Genomic DNA, 23842 nt, shown 5'->3' on the forward strand with positions numbered 1-23842 from the left:
GAGGTACGGCATAATGAGTCAGAATGCCCCGTCATTGCTTTCTGAAGAGCTGCAAGAATACCGCTTTTATATTTTAATCTTCCAGGTTAAGCACTCCTATAATTCACCTGGTTTAAGTATACTTCAAACCTAAACATAGATTCTATCCTATTCTTTTTCTTTTCTTACCACAAACTCTGGTTTGGGTGATGGGAAAGGAAGAAATCTCAGTGAGACGTCCAGGAGTCCAACTTAGGAGCTAAGTGATAAGAAGGTCAGTGGTTGGCTTTAACTGTGACAAAGAAGGGTCTTGGAGAAAATCAGGAGGCCACATTTAGCCAACGTCTAGGATCTCAGAAAGATTCCATAGTTAACTCACCCTTGATGCCTGGATTCCCTTATTTTAATTAACTAATTAATTATTTCAATTTCCTTGTATCGTTATTATTCTGGCCATGACATTTATTTACCAAAAAAAAAAAAAAGACAAACCCTCTCGCCGGAAACCAACGATCAAACAAGACCCCAAGAAAGGTGTGCATACTGGTTGTCCGCAGGAAATTAACTCCAGGAGAGTGTGGGAAACAGTCTCCCTGGGTGCTTGACCGCTCAGGCGTGTCCGACTCTGCGATCCCAAGGACTGCAGTCAGCCAGGCTCCTCTGTCCATGGGAATTCTCCAGGCAAGAATACTGGCGAATACATGCTCTCCTCCAGGGGATGTCCCCAACCCAGGGATCGAACCCGTTTCCCGCATTGCAGGCGGATTTTTTACCGTCTGAGCCACCAGGGAAGTCCAGTCCACCTGGGGCCAATCCTCTACTAGGTGGGCCTCAGGCAGCCGCGACACCAAAGTCCGACCTCTCCACCTCCTTCCCCGGCGGCCTCTGCGGGTCTGCAACTGACCACAGCGCGCGGGGCGGAGTCGGGTCGGGAGCGCGCCCGGGTCCTCGCCCCCTCCCGCTGCCCGGCGCGCTCGGGGAGTGAGTCTTTGTACAGTCAGGGCTTCTGCTGGGCAGGGCCAGCTGTTAATCCTCCAGGCGGACACCGGGGCGTGGGGGGGGGGTGGGGGGAGATGGGGCATATAGGTGGCGTCCGCTGGTGAGAAACACCTAGCGCAGGTAAAAGGGTGGCGGCGAAAGGGAGTTCCCACCTGTTGCGTTCTTCCAGAAATGAAGACTTAAGAAAATACCTAGGAGGGGCCGATCGGTGTCTTTCGGACGCGCCTGGAAACCCCACCCTCGGTCCGAGGAAAAGCCTTTGGGCTGAGAGGCTGGAGCTTCAGAAAAACCGAGAAGAAAAGCAGCTCCTCCGCGCGCCAGGTTCTTGGCCTCGCACTCCTGCGCCCCGGCCGCGGCCCTTCGCCCTGCCGCGCCCTCCCTCCCCCGGCCTCCGGGTGCCTCGGCCGGCGACCTACCCCGGAGTCCTCCCATGGCGCCAGCCCGAGCCCCAGGCTCCCCGAGCGGGGCCCTCTGCCGGCAACTCCTGCTGACCCTCGCGGTGAGTGGCCGCCTGGACACCGGGCCCGGAGGGCGCACGGACAGATTTTGGAGAGAGGGGCACCTTTGGGAGCAGAGATCTGTGGGTGGCGAGCCAGGCGGGGGTTCTTGGCGCTTGGGGCTGGCTGCAAAAGTGCAGTCGGTTAGGGTGGGGGAGGGCGGACAGAGGACGGCGACCTGGGTGCTTCGATCCCGCAGGGGACGAGGAGGAGGGTGTCTCCGGTAGCGGCTGCAAACGCCCATGCAAATCCGTGGCCCCTGGGTACGAGCCTCCGAGCGCCTCCAGCCCGCTCACCTCGCCGGGGAGGACAGTCCAGGCCGGCTCAGGGTCGGGTTCCGGCCACCGACCAGGCGAGCCGCTGGGCGGACGCGGCCAAACGCGCCGATCCTGGGGTGAAAGAGAGGTCTAGGCGCCTTTTGGGGAATTTATCTTAGGCTGTAGGTGAAAGGGAGGGAAGCGCGGAGACCAAGCGGTCTGGACCCTCTGCGCGTGAAAATGGTAGACAGCTCCCAGATGGTCCTCAGTTAAGGTTTCCTTTGTGGGTCCGCACGTGAGGTTTCACTCCCTTTAAACTTTGGGGAAATGGTCGCCTCGGGGGCATCCGGATTCTTGCTCCCACCGCCCGCCCCTCCTCGCCCTCCAGCTCCAGTTTCTTTTTCCACTTTGTGAAACACAATAGCTACAAGCCCACCTCCCCAAAGCGCTGAAAGAAAGTGGGGGTGGCCTTATTTGGAAAGGACAGCGCCACCACCCTCACCCCGCCGCCCCCGGGCAGAAAAGCCCGGGATCTCCTTGGGGGAGGGGCTGCAGGCACTGAATCTAGAGCGGGGTAGCAGCCGCTGAGAAAGTGTGGGACCAGGACTTCCCCAGACAGAGCTCCCGGGGTACCCTGGGAGGAGAAAAGTCCCGGAGACCGAGAGCAAGGGGGCTAAGCCCGTAGTGGCCTTTTCAAGCTGAACCGCAGGCGTTAGGGCTCCAGGCAAACCTGAAGGACGCGGGGACGAACCTGGAGAACAGACAGTCAGGGAGTTCCTTCTGGGACTGGTGGAACTGGCGGCGTGAAATATCCAGTTAATTTCCCTTACTCTACCGCTCTCCTGTTTCACGGAATTCCTGAAATTTTTAATGAATGAAATTGTAGTTGTTGCTATCGTTAGAATGGCTTTCCTTCTGGACTTCAAACCTTAACTCATTTCCTGGGGCACGTTAATAACACAAAGGGCCCGGTGCACAGCAATTAACAGTTCACTGTCGAGGAACTCGAAAATGGAATATGTAAATAACGGTCATAAAATGTATCTTGATTTTGATTAGAGTCTCAGTAAAGTCGACTCCCCCACGCCCCCCCCCCCCCCCCCCGCCTTTGTTTTTTTTGGACACTTCTTTCTGAACCATGGCCCTTTAAGGAAAAGAGCACAATTAGGCTCAGGCAATGAAATGCACAGGTCATAAATACTCCCAGGCAGCTCAGATGGTAAAGAATCTGCCTCCAATGCAGGAGACCCAGGTTTGATCCCTGGGTCGGGAGGATCCCCTGGAGGTGGGAATGGCAACCCACTCCAGTATTCATGCCCGAAGAATTCCATGGGCAGAGGAGACTGGCAGGCTACAGTCCACCTGGTCGCAAAGAGTAGGACACGGCTGAGCAACTAACACTGATATACTAACAGAAGTTTCTGTGTGTCTTCTCAGACTCTTTTTAGAAAAGGCAGATATAGGGAATAATCTAAGGTTGAATAATCCTCTTCCTTTGACCTTCCTTAGCTTCAAAGCTGCATTGGCCAGAAGTGGGGTGACTCTGGCCGCACCCCTCATCCTGCTGCATTTTTGCTGGTCGGGTTGAGCTCTTCTGAGGCTCCTGTGCACGTCTGAAGAGCCCTGGCAGCCTCAGATATTTGTGGTTGTGAGCCTCGTGTGTGTGTGTGTGTGTGTGTGTGTGTGTGTGTGTGTAGAGAAGAGAAGCGTTACTGAATAAAAATGGCTTGTGAGACATAATCTCTTCCTCCCCATGCACCCAAGTAATCCTTCACCATTCCATGAACCAGCTCCCAACTTCCTAGTCCTGCTTCACCTCACACATTTGCACTCCGCCTCCACCTCAATGTACTTCCACTATGGCTCAGACGTAAAGAATTTGCCTGCAATGCAGGAGACCCGGGGTTGATCCCTGGGTGGAGAAGTTTCCCTGAAGGAGGGCATGGCAACCCACTCCAGTATTCTTGCCTGGAGAATCTTCACAAACAGAGGAGCCTGGTGGGCTACCGTCCAGGGAGTCTCAAAGAATCAGACATGACTGAGTGACTTTCTGCCCAACACCTAATGAAGCTTCTCTCTCTAAGGTAGTCAGGGATCTCCATTGTTAAATTCAGGTCATTCCTTAATGCAATTTCATCTTGTGATTGGAGCCTTTATGAAAAAACTAATCTACCAATACATAAAGAGTTCTTATAAATCAAGTCCAGCATTAACATGAAAAACCATAAAGTAATAAAAATGTCTCATAAAATATTTCAGCCTCACTCATAATAGGGAAAGGTGAATTTTAAAACTATATTGAAATGTCATTTCTCATTTGGCAAACATCCAAAAGTTTGAGAGCAGGCTCTGTAGGCAAGAATGTGGAGAAATAGAAGCTCTTAGATGGTTGGTGAGTGTAACAAAAAATTACAACCTTTATGATCTATATGGGTTGTAACAAATGCGAATAGAAACTCTTTTGCTTCTTTCTATTCCATTTGTATGCACTTCGTTCTGTTGATATACTAAATGCTGCATTGTTTTAATTACTGAGACTTCCTAAGACCTTTCACTGTCATTTAAAGCTAATATACTTTCAGTGCTTTTTTTTTATAATTTTTCTGTTTTTGTTTATTAATTGTTTATTTTTTCCTTATGACCTCTTTGAAAACATATCAATTATCACTCCATTTTTTAAAAACCTTTTTATTTTGTATTGGGGTGTAGCTGACTGACAATGTTGTGATAGTTTCAGGAGAACAGTAAAAGGACTTAGTGGTACTTATAACTGTATCCATTCTTCCCCAAACTCCCCTCCCATCCAGGCTACCACATAATATTGAACAGAGTTCCCTGTGCTGTTTAGTAGGTTATCCATTTTATTATTATTTTTTAAGCCTGAATTGTTTTTAAAATTTATTTATTTTTGGCTGCACTGAGTCTTCCTGCGGTGCATGGTGGGCTCTCTCATTGTGGCGAGCAGGGGGCTGCTCTTCGTTGTCATGAGTGGCCTTCTCATTGCAGTGGCTTCTCTTGTTGCTGGGCCTGGGCTTTGGTTGTTGCAGCATGGCATGTGGAATTTTCCCGATCAGGGGTCGAACCAGTATCTCCCTCATTGGCAGCAGATTCTTATCTACTGTCCCACCAGGGAAGTCTGGTTATCCATTTTAAATATAGCAGTGTGTACATGTCCATTCCAGACTCCCTAACTATCCTTCCCACCCAGTTTATGCAACCATAAGTTTGTTCTCTTAAGTCTGTGAGTCTATTTCTGTTTTCTGAGTAAGTTCATTTGTATCATTTCTTTTTAGATTCTGTGTATAAGGGATGTCATAGGCTGTTTCTTCTGTCTGACTTAAGTTTGTTTGCTCATTATGACAATCTCTGGGTTTCCTTATGATCTTTTAAGTTAGCTTGTCTAGTTCTGGAAAAAAAAGTACTTTTGGGATTTGTTAGGTTCATAAACTTCATAATTTAACTTTGTGTAAATTGGTATACTTACATTGTTGTTTTTTTTTCTATTCAAAATAATGATACATATTTATTTTTGTGCAAGTCTTCTTTTGTGTCCTTCAGAAAAATTTTCAGATTTTTCTCACTTAAGCTTCAGTTTACTTTTTGGTATTCTAGCTTTTTTTCTTTTACCACTTTTGAAAATGATTTCTTTTTTCCCAATATATTGCTTAACTGGCTTTATGTGGACGAAGACTAATGGTTTGTGTATTTTAGCAGTTATTTCTGCACCCTTACTGAAATTCTCTTACTGTTTTATGGTTAATTTGCTTGGGTTTTCCAGATAAATAGTCATATCAAATGCATTTTACCTCCTTCTTTTCATTCATATATCTAATATACTTTAATGTAATGTTAACTATAGGTGATGACCCTTGGGAGGTCCATCTTGTTTCTGTGTTTGGTGAGGCTATCCTAGTGCCTATTGGTGATGTGATTATCATGTAAAATAAAATTCATATTGAAATAGCACTTATCAATTCCTATTGGGGGCTCTTTTTAAAAAAAAGTTTAAGAATGGTTATTGAATTTGGCCAAATGGTTTTCAGCAGCCATGGTGCTGATCACATGCTAAGTCTACTTGCTTAGTGGCTTGAGTTTCCTAGAACATCCGAATGACATGAGGGTGGCTCACAAGTCCATGCGAGGCCAGTTTGCTTCTAGCTCATACCTCAGTGAAGGTTCTGCATTTGGGAATCCAGATTAACATGAGTGGCTCTTCCCTTAGATCTTGGGCAGATCCATGCTTTGATTTTACTCCCTTCTATTTGAGGCCAAAAAACCAAAATCTAATCTTTTCAGATTAGAAGTTTTTTCTGGTTACTCCTGTGTTCCATCTTAATCCTCAGTGTTTGCCTAGGACTTCCTTGTAAGATGTCTTAGGATGGTTTAAAAACATGTATCCATCATTTTTAGTTTCGGCCCGGGGACTTGACTGAATGCCCTAGGTCCCTTCTTGGCAAAGAAAATTGTTCCCCGAGTTCATTTGTCACACTGGTCAGAGTTACCTTATCTTATTCCAGTAGAAAGTTGCTTATGTCATTTGTGTGTGTGTGTGTGTGTGTGCACACGCTAAGTTGCTTCAGTCTGGTCCAACTCTATCTAACCCCATGGACTGTAGCCCACCAGGCTCCTCTGTCCATGAGATTATCCAGGCAAGAATTCTGGAGTGCGTTGCCTTGCCCTCCTTCAGGGGATCTTCCCACCCCAGGGATTGAACCCACATCTCCCGTGGTCCTGCTTTGCAGGCAAATTCTTTACAGCTGAGCCACCTGGAAAGCTTGCTTATGTCATTTATCTGCTTAAAACAAATCTTTGATTTCTTATTATCTTTAGGGGAAAAAGATCTATGTGTGTCCTGTGTGAAGGCTGTTGAGACTCCCTCCCACACCTGCTTCTCTGAATCCATTTTCACTTCCTCTCCCTCTTGTGCTATGTACATCAACCAGGGCAAATGGCATTTTCAGGTTGTAGCTTCTCTGGGCCTTCGCACATGCAGTTTCTGTGTTGGGAACAAGCTTGGCCTCCCTCGGACGTGACTAACATGTCTCCCCTCTTCGCCTGTGCCTTAGAAGGGGCTGGTTCCCAGCGCTCTCCCAAAGCACCCTGAACTTCCCTGTCATAGCTTTTATCCTCCTGTATTGAAATTGCAAATGTCTTACCTTTGACTTGAATGTTTCGTGAGAACCCTGTTTGCTGCTTGTGTCTGGAACGTATTAGACATTCAATACATATTTGTTGAATGGATGAATGAGTGGATGTCCAGAACACTGTTATCTGAGATGCTGTCTTAATTTGGCCATCCTCACCTTTTCCATCATTTTTACCTTAGTCCAAGTCACCACGCCTCCTGTCTTAGACTCCTCCTTGCTTCCACTCTGCTCCTCTATAGTATGTTCTCTGGTGGCTCAGAAAATAAAGAATCTGCCTTCAATGCAGAAGATGTGCGTTCGATCCCTGGATTGGGAAGGTCCCCTGGAGAAGGGAATGGCTACTCACTCCAGTATTCTTGCCTGGGGAATTCCATGGACAGAGCAGCCTGGCAACTGGTAAAGATGGTGAAGAATCAGATGGCAAAGAATGCTAAAAATCAGATGGTAAAAAATCCTCCTGCAATGCAGGAGATCCAGCTTTGATTCTTGGGTGGGAACGATCCCCTGGAGGAGGAAATGGCAACCCACTCCAGTATTCTTGCCTGGAGAATTCCATGGACAGAGGAGTCTGGTGGGCTACAGACCATGGGGTCACAAAGAGTTGGACTTGACTGAGCGACAAACACTTTCGCTTTTCTGTCTGTTTTCCTGTGGCCACCTGAATGAATCTCTGTAAATGCTCACAACGTGATGCCACAGTCTCTAAACATATGGTTGCTTCTCTTTGCCCTCAGAATAAAACTGCACTCATTCCTATGGCCCTTTAGACCTTGTCTGCTATGCCCACGACTGTCTGTTCAGTATCGTCGTGTCACTCGTCCCTCTCTGTGTTTACTGCCGTTATGTTTGTTGTTTGAGTTGCTCAGTTGGGTCCAATTCTGTGATCCCATGGACTGTAGCCTACCAAGCTTCTCAGCCCATGGGATTTGTTAGGCAAGAATACTGGAGTGGGTAGCCATTCCCTTCTCCAGGGGATCTTCCTGACCCAGGGATCAAACCCATGTTTCCTGCTTGGCAGGCAGATTCTTTACCACTGAGCCACTTGGGAAACCTGTATTTACAGCTCCAGGCTCCTTTGTGTTCCTTTGACACTCCAGGTGAAGCCGCCTCTCAGGGCCTTTGCTGCGGTTTTGCTCCACTTGGAAGGCTCTCCCCTAGTCAGTGAATTGGTTTGCTTTCTTGTTTCATCCTGGACTTTTCTTTTATTACTCTCTCTCCCTGTTTTACTTTTCTTGTAATTCTTAACTCGTGGCGTTATGTGATCTTTGTGCATTTGTGTATTGACTTTTTGTCTCTCATTATAAAATAATCTCAGTGAAGTCAAGGAGTTCTCTTTGTTCACTGTGGTAGCCTTTGAACACTGCCTGGCACCTGGGCGGCAACCAAGAAACATGGGTTGAATGAATCAGTGGGTGTGTGCTTTCTGTCACCTTGAGCTGGGCTCTTCACATGTCCTCCTATTTGCTCTGGACTAGGCAACCAGTGACAATTCTCATCTTCTTGTTTCTCAATGTTTTTATTCGAGTATAGTCTCTTGGTTATGTTCATTGCTCAGTTCCAATTGAAATGTAATCTCTGCCATGCTTAGTCCTTCATACACAATTTAAATTGGATAATTAAAGGGTCTTTAATGTGTTTTGGGGGAGAAGGCAGTGGCATCCCACTCCAGTACTCCTGCCTGGAAAATCCCATGGACAGAGGAGCCTGGTAGGCTGCAGACCATGGGGTCGCTCTGAGCGATTTCACTTTCACTTTTCACTTTCATGCATTGGAGAAGGAAATGGCAACCCACTCCAGTGTTCTTGCCTGGAGAATCCCAGGGACGGGGGAGCCTGGTGGGCTGCCGTCTCTGGGGTCACACAGAGTTGGACACGACTGAAGTGACTTAGCAACAGCAGCAATGTGTTTTGGAGATAAAAATTTTCATTCCAATTTTGACAATTTTAATTTATGTTTTTAGATTTTTAAATAACAATGTAAATGCTGGTTAGTTATTTTGCTTTTGGTCAAAAACCTTTGCAAAAATATAGGAAAAAAAGACTCAATCTTTCAGAAGTATCCGTTTATAGTTTCAGCGAGAACCGAATTTATTTTCAGTGGGCTCAGATATGTATTGTATTGGAACTCGTTCACCATAAATCACTAAATCGTTTACATTTAAAAAATTTTTTTTTCGTTTACATTTTTTAAGTGAAATATTTTTAACACTGACCTTAATTTTCATTAATGAGAAGTTCAAAATAAGTTCATATTTCAAAGTTGTGTGCGTGTATGCGTGGGGCCACATGTAAATAATTTTTAAATATCTCCATGGCAGTGAGTCAGGGCTTGTCTTTAAAAGTGTTGGGCTTTTCTTTAGAATATTTTTGATTTGGTACCACAACTCATAGGCAGTTCACAGATAATTGAAATGGTTTGCTGACTCATTAGATTTGTTTTTATTTTGTTATTTTTACATATCTGTGCTGCCTTCCTCGGAGAAGGCAATGGCACCCCACTCCAGTACTCTTGCCTGGAAAATCCCATGGATGGAGGAGTCTGGTGGGCTGCAGTCCATGGAGTCGCTAAGACTCGGACACACTGAGCGACTTCACTTTCACTTTTCACTTTTATGCATTGGAGAAGGAAATGGCAACCCACTCCAGTATTCTTGCCTGGAGAATCCCAAGGATGGGGGAGCCTGGTGGGCTATCATCTATGGGGTTGCACAGAGTCAGACACGACTGAAGCGACTTTGCAGCAGCAGCTGCCTTCCTAATAGTTTCCAGTGTTTTCCCACAAAAGGGTGTCATTACTGCTGCTATTGCCACTGCTGAGTCGCTTCAGTCGTGTCCGACTCTGTGCGACCTCATAGACAGCAGCCCATCAGGCTCCTCCATCCCTGGGATTTTCCAGGCAAGAGTACTGGAGTGGGTTGCCATTTCCTTCTCCATTATTAACTCCATTTTCGGACTAGGAAACAAATCCCAAGAGGATAAGGAATTCTCTGGGTTTACATGCCTTTTGAGGGAAGGATCTATGGCTCTCTATTGGTTTTATTCTATGCAATTTTTTTTTCTGAATTCTTAATCCCATTATATGCTTGGCATTTTATGTTGATAATTTTATAAACCGATTTATAATCATACAAATGTGTGCAAACTGTGTACACATGAAAAGGCTCTTTTTCATGCATAATATTGATTTATTTTAGATCTTAACATTTGCCTGTGATGCCTGCAAAACAGTTACACTACATGTTCCCGCTAAACTAGATGCTGAAAAATTTATTGGTAGAGGTAAGAAACTGCCACAGTATGTAATAAATCCTAATTTGCTGTGATCTTGTAAAATTAGTGTAATCTTTAGAACAGTGACTGTGTTGGAATTAACAGTTAAAACTAATACAATACATTGTAATACAGTACTTTTTAATACATGTGTCAATCCAGTGAATGAAATATTGTTCTTTATTGAAAGACATTATATAACATTAAATTGTTTTAATTTGCTTAATGAAGTAATTACTAATATTTACATTAGATGTAGGCTATGATATGCGTCAAAACATGTCTTTGAAATTGAGAAATAGTGTTGAAACTATTTCTTGAGTTTAAAGGTGTGGTTTTTGGATTTTTGTCCTAAACTATTTTGGCATCTTCCTGACATTTATTTCCAAGTTTTTTTTTTTTTTTTAATGGGCTTTTCTGGTAGGGAAGAATGGTAAAGATGATGACGAATCAGATGGCAAAGAATGGTAAAAATTAGATGGTAAAGAATCCACCTGCAATGCAGGAGATCTGGGGTTTGATTCTTGGGTGGGGATGATCCCTTGGAGGAGGAAGTGGCAACCCACGCCGGTATTCTTGCCTGGAGAATTCCATGGACAGAAGAGCCTGGTGGGCTCTAGTCCATGAGGTCGCAAAGAGTCAGACATGACTGAGAGACCAACACTTTCATTGCTTTTTTATCAATTAGTGTTTTTCATATAACTCAAATGTATAACTAAAGATCGGATCAATGTAGAGACAGAATATGATGACTATTTAACAACAGATGCAGAGTTCAGTAATAATTTAATAACTCCCAGTTTTAATTTCTAGGTTCTATTTAACTTAATTTTTGTGTTTTATTGTGTTGCTCTGTGGCTACTTTCAGTTAATAAAGAAAAACTTCTTTTGGTGTGAGTTTAATATTCAAACTGTGGAGTTTACATGTCTTGAAGAACAAATGTCTCTTTTTAAAAAAGGATGTGAAGTAGGTAAAAGACATGGTAGATATGTGTAATTAAGAACAACTTAATTAACCATGTAGTTTCATATGTCCTTTTAAAAAATGCAAAATTTTCAAGTGTCAATGTAGTTAAAGTTTTTGATTGTCCCACCTCGAATGCATAGCTTATGGTTAAAATTATATATTGCTTTGATTTACCTCACAAATGAATGCTCTGTGCATTTTCTACAGTTAACCTAAAGGAGTGCTTTAAATCTGCAACTCTCATTCACTCAAGAGACCCTGATTTCCAAATCTTAGAAGATGGCTCAGTCTATACAACACATGCTATTCTTTTGTCCTCAGAGAAGAGCTCTTTTACCATACTGCTTTCCAACACAGAGACCCACGAAGAGAAGGAAATACTTGTCCTTTTAGAGCATCAAACAAAGGTATGCCAAAGTATGATGAAAAAAATGAAGTATGATGAATTGACTTCTTCAGGTGTAACTCACATGAGCAGAGAAGATGTGAATCAGACAAGATAGGGGTTAGTTTAGCTTGAAGAAGAAGGAAAACCATGACTCAAGATAACAGTGTGGAAATGGAAAAGAGTGGCTCAACCTAGGTTATCCTAGGTTATAATTTCCTTTTATTTGGGGCATAAAAGGAGAAGTTGGCATATGGGACAGAATGAGAACTTGGGATTAGACATGGAGCAGCGTTTCTTGATCTTCACTGTGGAGTAGGTTTCCAAAACAATAGACATTATTGCTTAAGATATTCGTATGTAATTTGGCGTATGTAGCTTTTAAAGATTCAGGAACTCATATGACATGTTACTTGTATGACATTTTGCTTACTATGATGTCTTATTTGGGCAGCGGTACTCGGGTCATCACACCTGAGGCCTTCAGAGATAGGTTTCATGTATCTTGGCATAATTTTTACTCTTAGAAAATGGAGGGCTATTTTAGGTGAAGGTTTGGATCTTATGCACGCAGTTGACTTTGTGATACCCAAGATCAAAATGACTTCTCTTCAGCCCCTGGCCATTACTCATGACGGCCGTCTGAGAGTTGTCACTGTGTTTCTCTCCTCCTTCTGACACAGATCTCTCTGTTGGTCCCCTGGCTCTTCCTAGTTGCTGGTGAGTGGAAGATGCTTATGCTGAATTTAGAAGGGCACCTATCCACTTAACGTTCTTTGCATATCTCTCCTCCTGTGTTTCTGCATGGCAGTGTGGCAATAGTAAATTTTTCTTTCCAGTTTTGCTTCTAGGCTTCCGATTCCATTTCTCTCTCTTCCATGTTCCCACCAAGTTATTTTCTCAAGAGGATTGTTGAGATAACAGTTAGGGCAGGGTTTTCTTCTTCTTCTTCTTCTTTTTTTTTTTTTAATGATATTGACATTTTGTTTAGTTTTCAAGCACTACTATGGTCCTACGCCTCCCCAGCTAATCCTCATGAGATAACAGGAGAAGAAAGATGTATCAGTTTTCAAGTTTAAAAATAAAGTAGCTGTTGACTTGATTATTTTTTGTTGTTGTTGTTTTCTGAATTGAGGTACTAAAGAAAAGGCATTCTCAGGAAAAAGTTTTGAGACGTGCCAAGAGAAGATGGGCTCCTATTCCTTGCTCAGTGCCTGAGAATTCCTTGGGTCCATTCCCACTTTTTCTTCAACAGGTACAATTTACTTTCTTTTTACTGTGAGAGTCTATGGTTTCCATCTCTTTTAAAAATTTGGACAATGAGTATGCAATTATTTTAAAAAATGTGTATATAAGTGAATGAGTGTGTCTATCATATGCTTCAATATGTGGTATAAATACATCTCTCTATACCTGCATAAACTTTTTTGCATTTGTAGTCATGCAAAAGCCATTTATAAAGCTGTAAAGCCCATCTAGCACTCTCAAACACATGCTTCTTCAATGGGTTTTCATATCATCAAGTGTATCTCAGAGCCTGGACGTAGTCTAGAAAACCCCCAAACATCTTCCATAATAAAGGATGAAATTGTTGATAAAAAGTCAAATGCCATGAAAGGGAAAGACGGTACACCTTTCCATGGTTTCTTTCCAAGTTCAATGTTAAATCACACTGGGTCCACATTTTCTCTCTCTCTTTTAATTTTCAGTGGAAACGTCAGCAAATGTTTGTGCCTTCCTCCACCACCAGCACTCACTACGAGTCAGTCTAGCCCTTAGATTTCTTTTCCACCTATTCTTGAATCGGTGAGAAAGATACCTTATTTAGAGCCCACCAATAAATTCAGTGCAACTGAGAGAAGAGCATTTTAAAATTGAGAAAAAAATGTTCTGAAAATAATTGTGAGTCATCCTGATAGGTAGTCAATATCCTACTAAGAGATGAAAACACTTTGGAAAAAAAATGTATTTTGATGTAGAATCTTAGTTCCCTGACCAGGGATCAAACACATGCCCCCTGCATTCAAAGGCAGTCTTAATCATTGGACTGCTGGGGAAATCCTAGAGAAAATTTTCCTTTTGAGTCAAATATCGAAGTAGCACATTCACCAGGATATTCTGTCATTTCCATTTTCACTCTTTTTCATCCTCCTGTTGAACCCCTATGATAAAGATAATGCTGAGAAATAAAAACTAATTAAGGAAACCACTTTCCAAATGTTTGCCCTACAGACAGTATACTTTAAATCCAGTGTCTCAAATATTCTGTTATATATAATAAAACTTCAGATGTTAAAACAGTGGACAAAAGGATAAATTTTCATGCTCAGAATATTTTGTTTTCTAAGACAAGAAAAGTCCAGAATGCTTGATCCATGTGGGTACAGGTAGTGAAAGTATTTGTTAGTTATTCTGGAAAATTAAGGTGCTACTTCATTATTTTCCTCATGTCTTGCTCTTGAATTTCTCAATTATGAGGCTTCCTTATTCTATTGTTGTCTTTTATTCATACATAATAATAAATTAAAGAAGGTAATTATTGTAATAAAAAATATCAGTGTGATTGCATAAATATGTAGATGAAAGTTTTGCTGAGATACAAATTTGTCTTTTATGTATATACTGTCTACTTTCTAGATTCAATCTGATACAGCCCAAAACTACACTATTTACTATTCCATAAGTGGGCCTGGAGTTGACAAAGAACCTCGCAATTTATTTTATGTAGAGAGAGATACTGGAAACCTGTTTTGTACTCGTCCTGTAGATCGTGAAACATATCCATCGTTTGAGGTAACGTTTACGTATTGTTTAGTAGCATTAAGCTTGGCTCTTTCGCCTCTCTTCCTCAATTCAATTACTCTTTTCTGTCTCCTGAGTTTCTCATCTGTGCTCGGGTAGTATTGTACAGACCTGATAGTTGCCTGGAAGCAAAAAAGAATTTTATAAAATAAATAGTCTTCAGTTTTATTAGATTGTTCTGGGAATTATAGTTTTACTACTTCTGTTTTCCAAAGATAAAAGAGCACCACTTTGAAAGTAGTTATTTATTTGGCAGAAAAGATCTGTGAACCTCTTTATGGTACTGAGAATGATGCCGTAGGAGATAAGTCAAGCTCAGAAGTTAAGCCTCAGAACCTTTGCAATGAAAGAAAATTAATTTGTGAGCAAGTAAGGAGTGTGGACAGTGTTTAACTAAGATAACAAGGCATTTCATCATCTAGGCAACCTCCCATGGGGGATGAGTGTTAAAATGTAAGAATTTAACCTAATGTTGTATTGAATTTCCCACAGGAACTGGTCATTTTGCTTAACTCAACTTTAGTTATATGTTTTTGGATGAATTAATTCTTTAGTTTGATAATTACTATGACATGGTCTTCTAAGTACCTGTGATGGTCTGTTCTTTCTATGACAGCTGTTAGGAGATAAAATGGAATTTAAATTCATATTGTATAATCAAAAGAATAAATTGCATTCTAGACACAATGTATGGCCCTTTGGTCCATTTCTGACTCCCCTTTTAAAATTAATTCTTATGAAGACAGTTATCTAACTATAGCCATCAATATGACTAAAATTCTAACTAGAAAATAAAATAGTATCTCAGTTGACTACACCTGGGGAGTTTGGAATCTTAAGAATTCAGTTATAAAAGATCCAGAAAATTGTATTTAAAATACATGCACTTGAAACTTTCAAACAAAACAATTCTCAGGACCCTTTCAAGAAAATAATAATAAAAACCATTACACTCATGAACAACAATACAGCAATGGTGAGGAAACCAAATTTATCTGTTATTATATTAGATATATTATAAATGCTATAGTACACCATGAAATTAGCCATCTCTTGTGGCATTAAGATTATGCTCACATTCAAAAGCAGTAACAAATGGTGATGCCTGACAGTCTCCAAATGAAAGGCAAAGCATAAGCAAGTTTGAACCATATTTTATTTTCACTTTTTTTTCAATGTTACTGTCTTCACAGCTGGTTGCCTTTGCAACAACTCCAGATGGATATACTCCAGAATATCCATTGACCCTACTCATCAGAATTGAGGATGAAAATGATAACTACCCAATTTTTACAGAAACAAATTACATTTTTAAAGTTTTTGAAAACAGCAAAGTTGGTGAGTACCCACCTTGGCACTGTACGGCAATTTAGTGTTTCAGTTCATTAGCTGACTTTCATTCTGGCCACTGGGAGGTAGCATAGCCTGCTGCCACAAATAAGGGACTTGCCAGACAGGTGGCTGTGGGAGGCATTTTACTCTGCCTTTTGCTAGCTGTATGCTGTGACCTTGGGCAAGTTTCCTAATCTTGACAAGCTTTGGTTTCTTCATCTGTAACATGAGATATTAACATACAAGATTAAATGAAGTGCAGTATACCTTGAATGCCAAGCACAGTGGCTGAAAAATAGGAGTTACTCAATGTTATTTTGCCTTTCTGTGTGAGATAAAAGAAATACTTTTAAGAGGCCATGTTTTCTAAATATTCTAAGAATATTTTTTTCTGAAAAGAAGTTATTGAGCAGTGGAAGTCTTAGCCTTGAAGAGATCTGCTGATGTTCTATAGTGATTAAATGATAGACTGTGTTCTGGGCATCGCTGGGCTTCTCAGGTGACCCTAGTGGTAAAGAACCTGCCTACCAAGGCAGGAGATGTAAGATATGTGGGCTCAATGCCTGTATCGGGAAGATCCCCTGGAGAAGGACATGGCAACTCACTCCAGTATTCTTGCCTAGAGAATCCCATGGACAGTGGAGCCTGCTGGGCTACAGCCCATAGGGTCGCAAGAGTTGTACACGACTGGTGTGACTTAGCACGCATGCACACATGCATTCTGGGCATTGTTATAAAGATCTTGGAGAATAAATTTTCTCAATCTATTGAAAAATGGACCATTTCAACTAGGAGTTAGAATTAGATTTTTAGTCTTCCTCTAGAAAGATCTCAGTAAGCTAAGAATTTTCAGAACAAAACTGACCCATAGGATCAATTTAAGTGCAGGCTTATAAATAGAAAAAGCTTAAAGAATAATTGGAATTCTTTAGTTAAGAAATACTAAGGCCATAGGGGGATATTATCAACATTTATAAAATTATGCAGTAAACGTAAATATGGATATGGTCAAACACTGGGATATTTAAAAGGAAGTGATACTTTATATGGAATCCTGAAAATATACAAATGCTATTCCTATTATTAATTTTGTCATGCAAAACTTTTTTGTGGTAGAGAGAGAGGAGTCAAAGGGGAAGTTGAAACTGTAAAGGTTTTGGAAATTAAAGAGGATTTTTGTGTATGTAGGTACTACCGTGGGACAGGTTTGTGCAACAGACAAAGATGAGCCTGACACACTGCACACGCGTCTAAGGTACTCCATCATTGAGCAGTTTCCAGCATCACCCACCCTCTTTTCTATGCATCCAACTACAGGCGTGATCACCACAACGTCATCTCAGCTAGACAGAGAGGTAACAAATATTAACAAATAAAACCTGATTTGTTGTTCAATCACTGAGTCGTGTTCAACTCTTTGCGATCCCGTGGAGTGCAGCATGCCAACGCCAGGCTTCCCTGTCCTTCGCCACCTCTTAGAGCTTGCTCAGACTCATGTCCATTGAGTCAGTGATGCCATCCAACCGTCTCATCCTCTGTCATCCCCTTCTCGTCCTGCCCTCAATCTTCTCAGCATCAGGGTCTTTTCTAATGAGTTGGCTCTTTTGGTGCACCTGTGTTTCTCTGTATATCACCTGCAGATAAGCTTTTGAAAAGCATATTGTGAATCTAACAAAAATTATTTTAGGTAGGTTGATGGAGGTCATTAACCTTGCAGCTTGCTGATTTTGAACTGCTAATTCATTCTCTCCTGAATTATATGATTTATAAAATCAAATTTCCTAATATAAACATATTTATAGTTGGAAAAAAACAAGAAATATTGTAATTGTACAGTAAAACTTGGAATTTGTAGAATTTTCTTATCTACAGATAACAATGCTTCTCTATCTGTGTAACTTGATTAGCAATCTCATCTACATTTTCTTCTTACATAGGTTAAGTGAAAGTTTATCTCTTGCTGATGTCTGATTCAACATTTTCAGTTGACTGACAGGAATCCTATTTGAACATTTCACAGCTACCTAAGATGCAGTGCATCTAGAATTCTTCTTTCCTTCTGAACATGCTCTCTTTCCCATGCTTTTAGTTAAAATGACATTAAAATGTTCTTTTCCTTTAGTGATTTTTCTATTTTCACCTTCGCTTTATGTTCTCAAAATTGTATTTGATGTCTCCTCTTGCAAGTCAAATTACTTTCCAAAGCATGTTATTAACTCCACAATGATCTTATATTCACATCTATCCATTGTCCCTGCAGCTAAACTAGTTTAGTAATTATTCACTTTGTTATTCAACTGTTACTCAACTGTTAGCGTTTATTTATCTGAATTCTTATAATAGCTTATCTGGCTTACTTCCTATATTTATAATCCTTAATTTTAAAATATAGTAATATGTGTTTGTCAGGTTTCTCTTTGATTCCTAAAACTCTGTATTAATTCATTTCCTCTCCCATGAATTAGGGAAGTGGTCTGCAAGTTTTCTGGTCTCAGGAGCTCTATATAGGCTTAAATTTTATTGACAATTCCAGGCTTTTGTTTATGTGGGTTATATTTATCACTGTTTAATCCAAAAATGTTTAAAACTGATAGAAGTTAAAAAATATATATTTACTTACCCATTTAAGATATTACATGTTAATATAAATAATATTTTTATAAAAATAATGACATTTCCAAAACAATTTAATGAGGAGTAGCATTATTATACATTTTCCAAATCTGTTTAATACCCGACTTAATGTAAGAGTGATTAGTTTTCATATCCCCTGCATTCAGTCTGTTATCTAGTTTTAGTCAAGGTATATAAAGAAAATCCAGGATGACCTGAAGTTAGAATAGAGAGGAGTGTTTTAATAGTAACTCCAGATCATTGTGGATAGTCTTCTTTGATATACTACCCCAAAGCTTGACACGTGGTAGTTTCATAAATGTTTTTTGCAGTGTGCACTCTTAAGAAGCCTTGTCTGTGAGCTTTCATACTTTGTCACATCAAAACCCATTGTCTTGTACTGTAGGTGACCAATTTATTTACCGTGTGTGGTTTTGTAACATCGTGCATGGGTCATATGGGAAATACTGGCTCACTGAGTTATGCAGATCCTCTAAATATTGACACATTTAATTAAACAATATTAAAACAATCACCTACTCATCTCCATTAATACCACAATAGTTCATAAACGTTTTCTAGAATCCTTATTTTTGCTTGAAAGCTCCAATTGATCATTTGCATCAGATAGCCTTTTCTTTAAGGGACAGATTTGCCTTATGTGTGTCAAAATGTCTTCCAGATACCAAACTCAATAACCTTATGTGTCTTTTATGTAAAAACAGTTTAGCTTCTAAATCAAACAATCCTGAAAGTACTTTTCCTTGGAAGAACATCGTATTATATTATGCAGAAGGGCTTTTACACATATCTCCCATTTCTTCATGTGGACTGAAGGTTGAGATTTAATAACAGTGGTTAAAATTAATCATTTTTACTGCATTTACAAGGACATTCCTAAGTAAAATTTCTATTTTTAAATTCAATTTTAGTATTTATAATTTATGTATTCTTACAATGAGTCTGTGCCAGTGAAGGGGCTTCCTGGGTGGCTCACGGGTGAAGAATCCATCTGTAGTGCAGAGTGGGTTCAATCCCTGGGTCAGGAGGATTGCCTGGAGTAGGAACTGGCAACTCACTCCAGAGTTCTTGCCTGGAGAATCCCATGGACAGAGGAGCCTGGTGGGCTACGGTCCCTAGGGTCACAGAGTCAGACACGACTGAATCAACTGGGCAAGCATGCATGCACGCACATGCCAGTGAAGAATGGGGTATCATTTGCTAAATGAATGGATTGCTGTCATAGGTCTACAGATTATAGAGATTCTTCATGGAATTTGTATGCTCAGGAAGAGCAGGTTATAAACCAAATTTTCTTTTATCATCAAGCCTTAAATAGATTATTCTGATAAAACACTTGAGAACATTTGACTAATGAAGGAGTCTTGGAGATCTTTTACCCAAGAAAGCATTGGACTCACTTTCTGATCCCAGGGTTCTGATTTTTTTTCTGTTGGCCTTCCACACTTTAATCTCTTTAAGGATCAGAGCTTTTCTTCCATCTGAAGATAATCATAGGTTGATATTTAAGTCCCAACCTTCATTTCTGTCTTTGTGTTATCTGCTAGTTGATCATTCCCAATAAATCATAGCTTGCTACAAATAGAATCCATATTTCCTCCTAGAAGTATACTAGTCTGAGCTTTTAAAATTTTTAAATAAAAGAAGACCATTAATTGTTTCAACTCTACATATGTGATTGATTATGAGAGAGGAGTAAATCAGGAAAAGTCGGGAGTGTAAAAGTATACCCACTGAGAGAAATATTATTAATTGTTTTATTTTAGGTAATATTGAGTCCAGTGCATGAGTACTAGAAAGTTTAAGAAGTCTAAAGGAAGGAAAGGGCTTCCCTGATAGCTCAGTTGGTAAAGAAACTGCCTGCAGTGCAGGAGACCCCAGTTCAATTTGGTTTTCTAAGAGAACGGCAACTATTCTAGGTGGAAGGTCAGGAAGTTTTTTATATATTTTTTGTCTTATAAAAGGTCAGTTACTTAGCAAAGGTATTATTATCATTTTATAGAAGAGGAAAACTAAGGGAAAAGATTTTTTCAACTGCCAAAGATTACATTTGCTATTTTTGAGCTTGGCAATAGAACCCAAGCTTCCTAATGTTCAGTCTAAGTGGCATTATTATTAGAGTTGCTGTTAATCCTTCCATATCTCAATACTTGTGACAGATAAGACCGTTATGAGGGGAAACACACTTTCTTAAACTTACTAGTGATGAGTCTGCAATCTCTAAAGAATGGAAAATCCTTTCAAAAAAGACACTATTTTCCATGAAGAGAAAAAAAAAATTTACAAAGCTCCAGAACTTTCTTCTCATGCTAATTTAATGATCTTTTAATAAATGTCAAGTAAATATTTAAAATCCACCACTTTTACAAGAGAGTATGTTATTGCTTTATCATAAGACTGGTATAGAGTCACTGTTAATGTATTTTTGAATGTAAGAACGTACTTTGAATAGGAGATAAAGATTTTAATTAATTACTAGGCAATTTTAAGTGTGCTATGACAATATTTTTTCTTTCTGTTAAGTAATACAAAAGCCAAGTTGATTCTATGAGTAGCGCTTTAAATTTGAGAAACTATTATATTTTCATAAATTAATTGAACATTAGTATGAGGAAATTATTCCTCTGGCAGTACATGAAAACTATAAAGTCTAATAGTGTACTTCTTAAATTTTCAATGCAAGGAAAATTATGTTATGATTTCATTTATAATGTTGCTTTCACTCAGTAATTAAATTCTTACTTTCTTTTCAGCTGATTGATAAATACCAGCTGAAAATTAAAGTGCAAGACATGGATGGTCAGTATTTTGGTTTGCAGACAACTGCAGCTTGTGTCATTAATATTGAAGATGTGAATGACAACTTGCCAACATTCACCCGTTCTTCTGTAAGTGTGTGATTTTAATATAAGAAAATGTAAAAGGCAGAGTTAGTTGCTAAATATGCACATCTCCCTTCATGCCCAGTGATTTCAAATGAAGTTTTCCCAGCCATATATAAGTAGTTTGGACTTAGGGTTTAAAATCATGTAAATATAGTTTGGGGCTTCCCTGATAGCTTAAGAAAGAAAGTGAAAGAAAGTGAAGTCGCTCAGTCGTCTCCAACTGTTTGTAACCCCATAGAGTGTAGCCTACCAGGCTCCTCCGTCCATGGGATTTTCCAGGCAAGAGTACTGGAGTGGGTTGCCATTTCCTTCTCCAGAGGATCTTCCCTACCCAGGGATTGAACCTGGGTTTCCCGCATTGTAGGCAGATGCATTACCGTCTGAGACACCACTTAGTTGGTAAAGAATCTGCCTGCAATGCAGGAGACCCCGGTTTGATCTCTGGGTCGGGAATATCCCCTGGAGAAGGGATGGGCTGCTCCCTCCAGTATTCTTGGGCTTTCCTTGTGGCTCAGCTGGTAAAGAATCCGCCTGTAATGGGGGAGGCCTGGGTTCGATCCGTGGGCTGGGAAGATTCCCTGGAGAAGGGATAAGGCTACCCACTCCACTATTCTGGCCTGGAGAATTCCAGAATTATAGTTCATGGGGTTGCAAAGAGTCGGACATGATTGAGCAACTTTTACTTACACTTTTCAAACATAATTTTTGAAAATTAGAAGAGCCAGGCTTACTTTACATGATGTTCTGCTTTTGTGAGAGTTACTAATTAAACTTCTTTTGTCATTTTTTGTTATCTTAGTATGTGGCATCGGTGGAGGAGAATAGAATTGATGTGGAAGTCTTACGTATTGCTGTTCAGGATAAGGATTTAATTCATACTGCTAATTGGAGGGCTAATTATACCTTTTTAAAGGGTAATGAAGATGGAAATTTTAAAATTGTAACAGATTCCCAAACCAATGAAGGAGTTTTGTATGTGGTTAAGGTAAGAATAAATCAGCAGATTATTATTTGCAGTTTATAATATGATAGATTAGCATATTAGAGCTTAATGAAAAGAGAGGAATTCTAGTAAGTGTAAATCTAAAATAGTTCAGTAAATGTAAATACTGTGTTCTTCATGTATATAGTGGGATGATTGTACTCGTTTTGGGGAACATTTTGAAAAGGTATGATAGTTTAGAATTACTACATATATGTATGTTCAATTAATAAGATATAGTACCCACTTTGTAACGAGTATCTCTGTTTTTTTTTTTCCTTTTTTTGTTTTAACCAGTATCTCTTAACAGTCAAAAAGCTAGCACAGTTTTGGCACCAGTGAGACACTGCCAGGCTATCCTAGTCCATTCTTTCTATCACTGTGTCAAGGAGCTGCTAGTTCGTTATTGAATTTCCCAAATAATGAGTTATTCTTGGTCAGACTCATGGGGAAGCTGTTTTATAGATCTTTTCTTTTGGATACAGTGTACATTATGTTCTTTACTTCCTGGTTCAGAACGGGAGTCCTCAACCATTCAAAGATGTAAATACTTCCAAAACCTCTTTCTAATAATCTCTAATTATCTCAGGAGACATCACTGCTAATTCAGGTGGCAGAGTTAACCCATAAAGTCATCTGAGCTCTGGCTTTGGACAAAACCATAGGAGCCTATGGTTCTGCTGCTTCTTTTACTAGAACATGATTGTATCCTGGGTCTCTGGTTTCCCTTTTCTACATTCACAAGGAGAATGGGTTATAAAAATGATGATTGTTTTTTCTTACTGTGATGAAAATTAGCTGCATTCTGTGGGTTAATTTCTGCTTCAAACAGCAAAGGGATTGTCCCTTAAATCTTGTTTCTTTCTTTATCCAATCCTGCCCTAATCCTTGGCATTATAGAAAGGAAAATTATCTCCGTGAAATCTAAGACCTGACAACACAGGGAGCCCAGCTTGGCATTCTGTGATGACCTTGAGGGGTGGGATGGAGGGAGGGAGGGATGGAAGGCTCAAGAGGGAGGGGATGTATGTATATATAGTTGTTGTAGTGCAGAAACCAACACAACATTGTAAAGCAATTTTCCTCCAATTAAAAAATAAAGGGAAAAAAATCTGTATTCTGGGAAATGGTTTCACCCATTTTTAATACAGCTATGAATCAGGCAAAATAAAATTAATACCTTCTATTAAACTTGATAGTACACCATTTTTTAAAGAGTAACTGGGGTAAAAAAGGTAGAAAAGAAAAGTGTATCACCCATAATCTTTCTGTTTTCTTGTCTCTTATCTTAAAAACATCTTATAAAATTTGACCCACCTTTTCTGCCTTAAACAAGGTATAGATATTTGTTTTCATCTCAGGAGGATAGGATAAACTGTGTCCAAACTGATGGAATAGTAAGTTACTGTTGATTAGGGCATCGAGTCCCAAAAGTAATATTTCAAATAATAATAGTTAATTAAATACTATCTAAAATTGCCATTAGGACCTATGATATTGTGTTAAATTTGCAATTGAGGGATTTTTTTTTTTTTTTTGCTGGCTCTACCCAAATACTGAATCAGCACATTTGTGGGTATATGTTTAGTATTTTCATGACTCTTCCTGAGCCAGCACTTAGTACATATTCCCAAAGCTAACTAGTTACACACTAGTTCACATGGCCAAATACTGCATCTTGATCTGATTTTCAACATGCTTGCTTTT

General features: G+C 40.1%; 1 protein-coding gene across 4 annotated transcripts in view; it reads left to right on the forward strand.

Annotated features, from left to right (window-relative positions):
- The first annotated feature begins 425 nt into the window (after positions 1 to 425).
- DSC2 (desmocollin 2) overlaps positions 426 to 23842 on the forward strand; it is a 38541-nt gene continuing 15124 nt past the window's right edge. For 2 of the 4 annotated variants that reach the window (XM_069568952.1, XM_069568949.1), the window contains exons 1-9: positions 426 to 1477; positions 10073 to 10157; positions 11323 to 11522; positions 12636 to 12755; positions 14138 to 14293; positions 15496 to 15640; positions 16823 to 16989; positions 21022 to 21156; positions 21953 to 22138. In XM_069568952.1, the coding sequence (XP_069425053.1) occupies positions 1409 to 1477; positions 10073 to 10157; positions 11323 to 11522; positions 12636 to 12755; positions 14138 to 14293; positions 15496 to 15640; positions 16823 to 16989; positions 21022 to 21156; positions 21953 to 22138 (1263 nt within the window). In that variant the 5' untranslated portion in view covers positions 426 to 1408. The remainder of the gene's footprint in view (positions 1478 to 10072; positions 10158 to 11322; positions 11523 to 12635; positions 12756 to 14137; positions 14294 to 15495; positions 15641 to 16822; positions 16990 to 21021; positions 21157 to 21952; positions 22139 to 23842) is intronic. The other 2 variants (XM_069568953.1, XM_069568951.1) reach the window with 1 other exon arrangement.

Source organism: Ovis canadensis, chromosome 23, assembly GCF_042477335.2.
Source record: "Ovis canadensis isolate MfBH-ARS-UI-01 breed Bighorn chromosome 23, ARS-UI_OviCan_v2, whole genome shotgun sequence".
Taxonomy (NCBI): domain Eukaryota; kingdom Metazoa; phylum Chordata; class Mammalia; order Artiodactyla; family Bovidae; genus Ovis; species Ovis canadensis.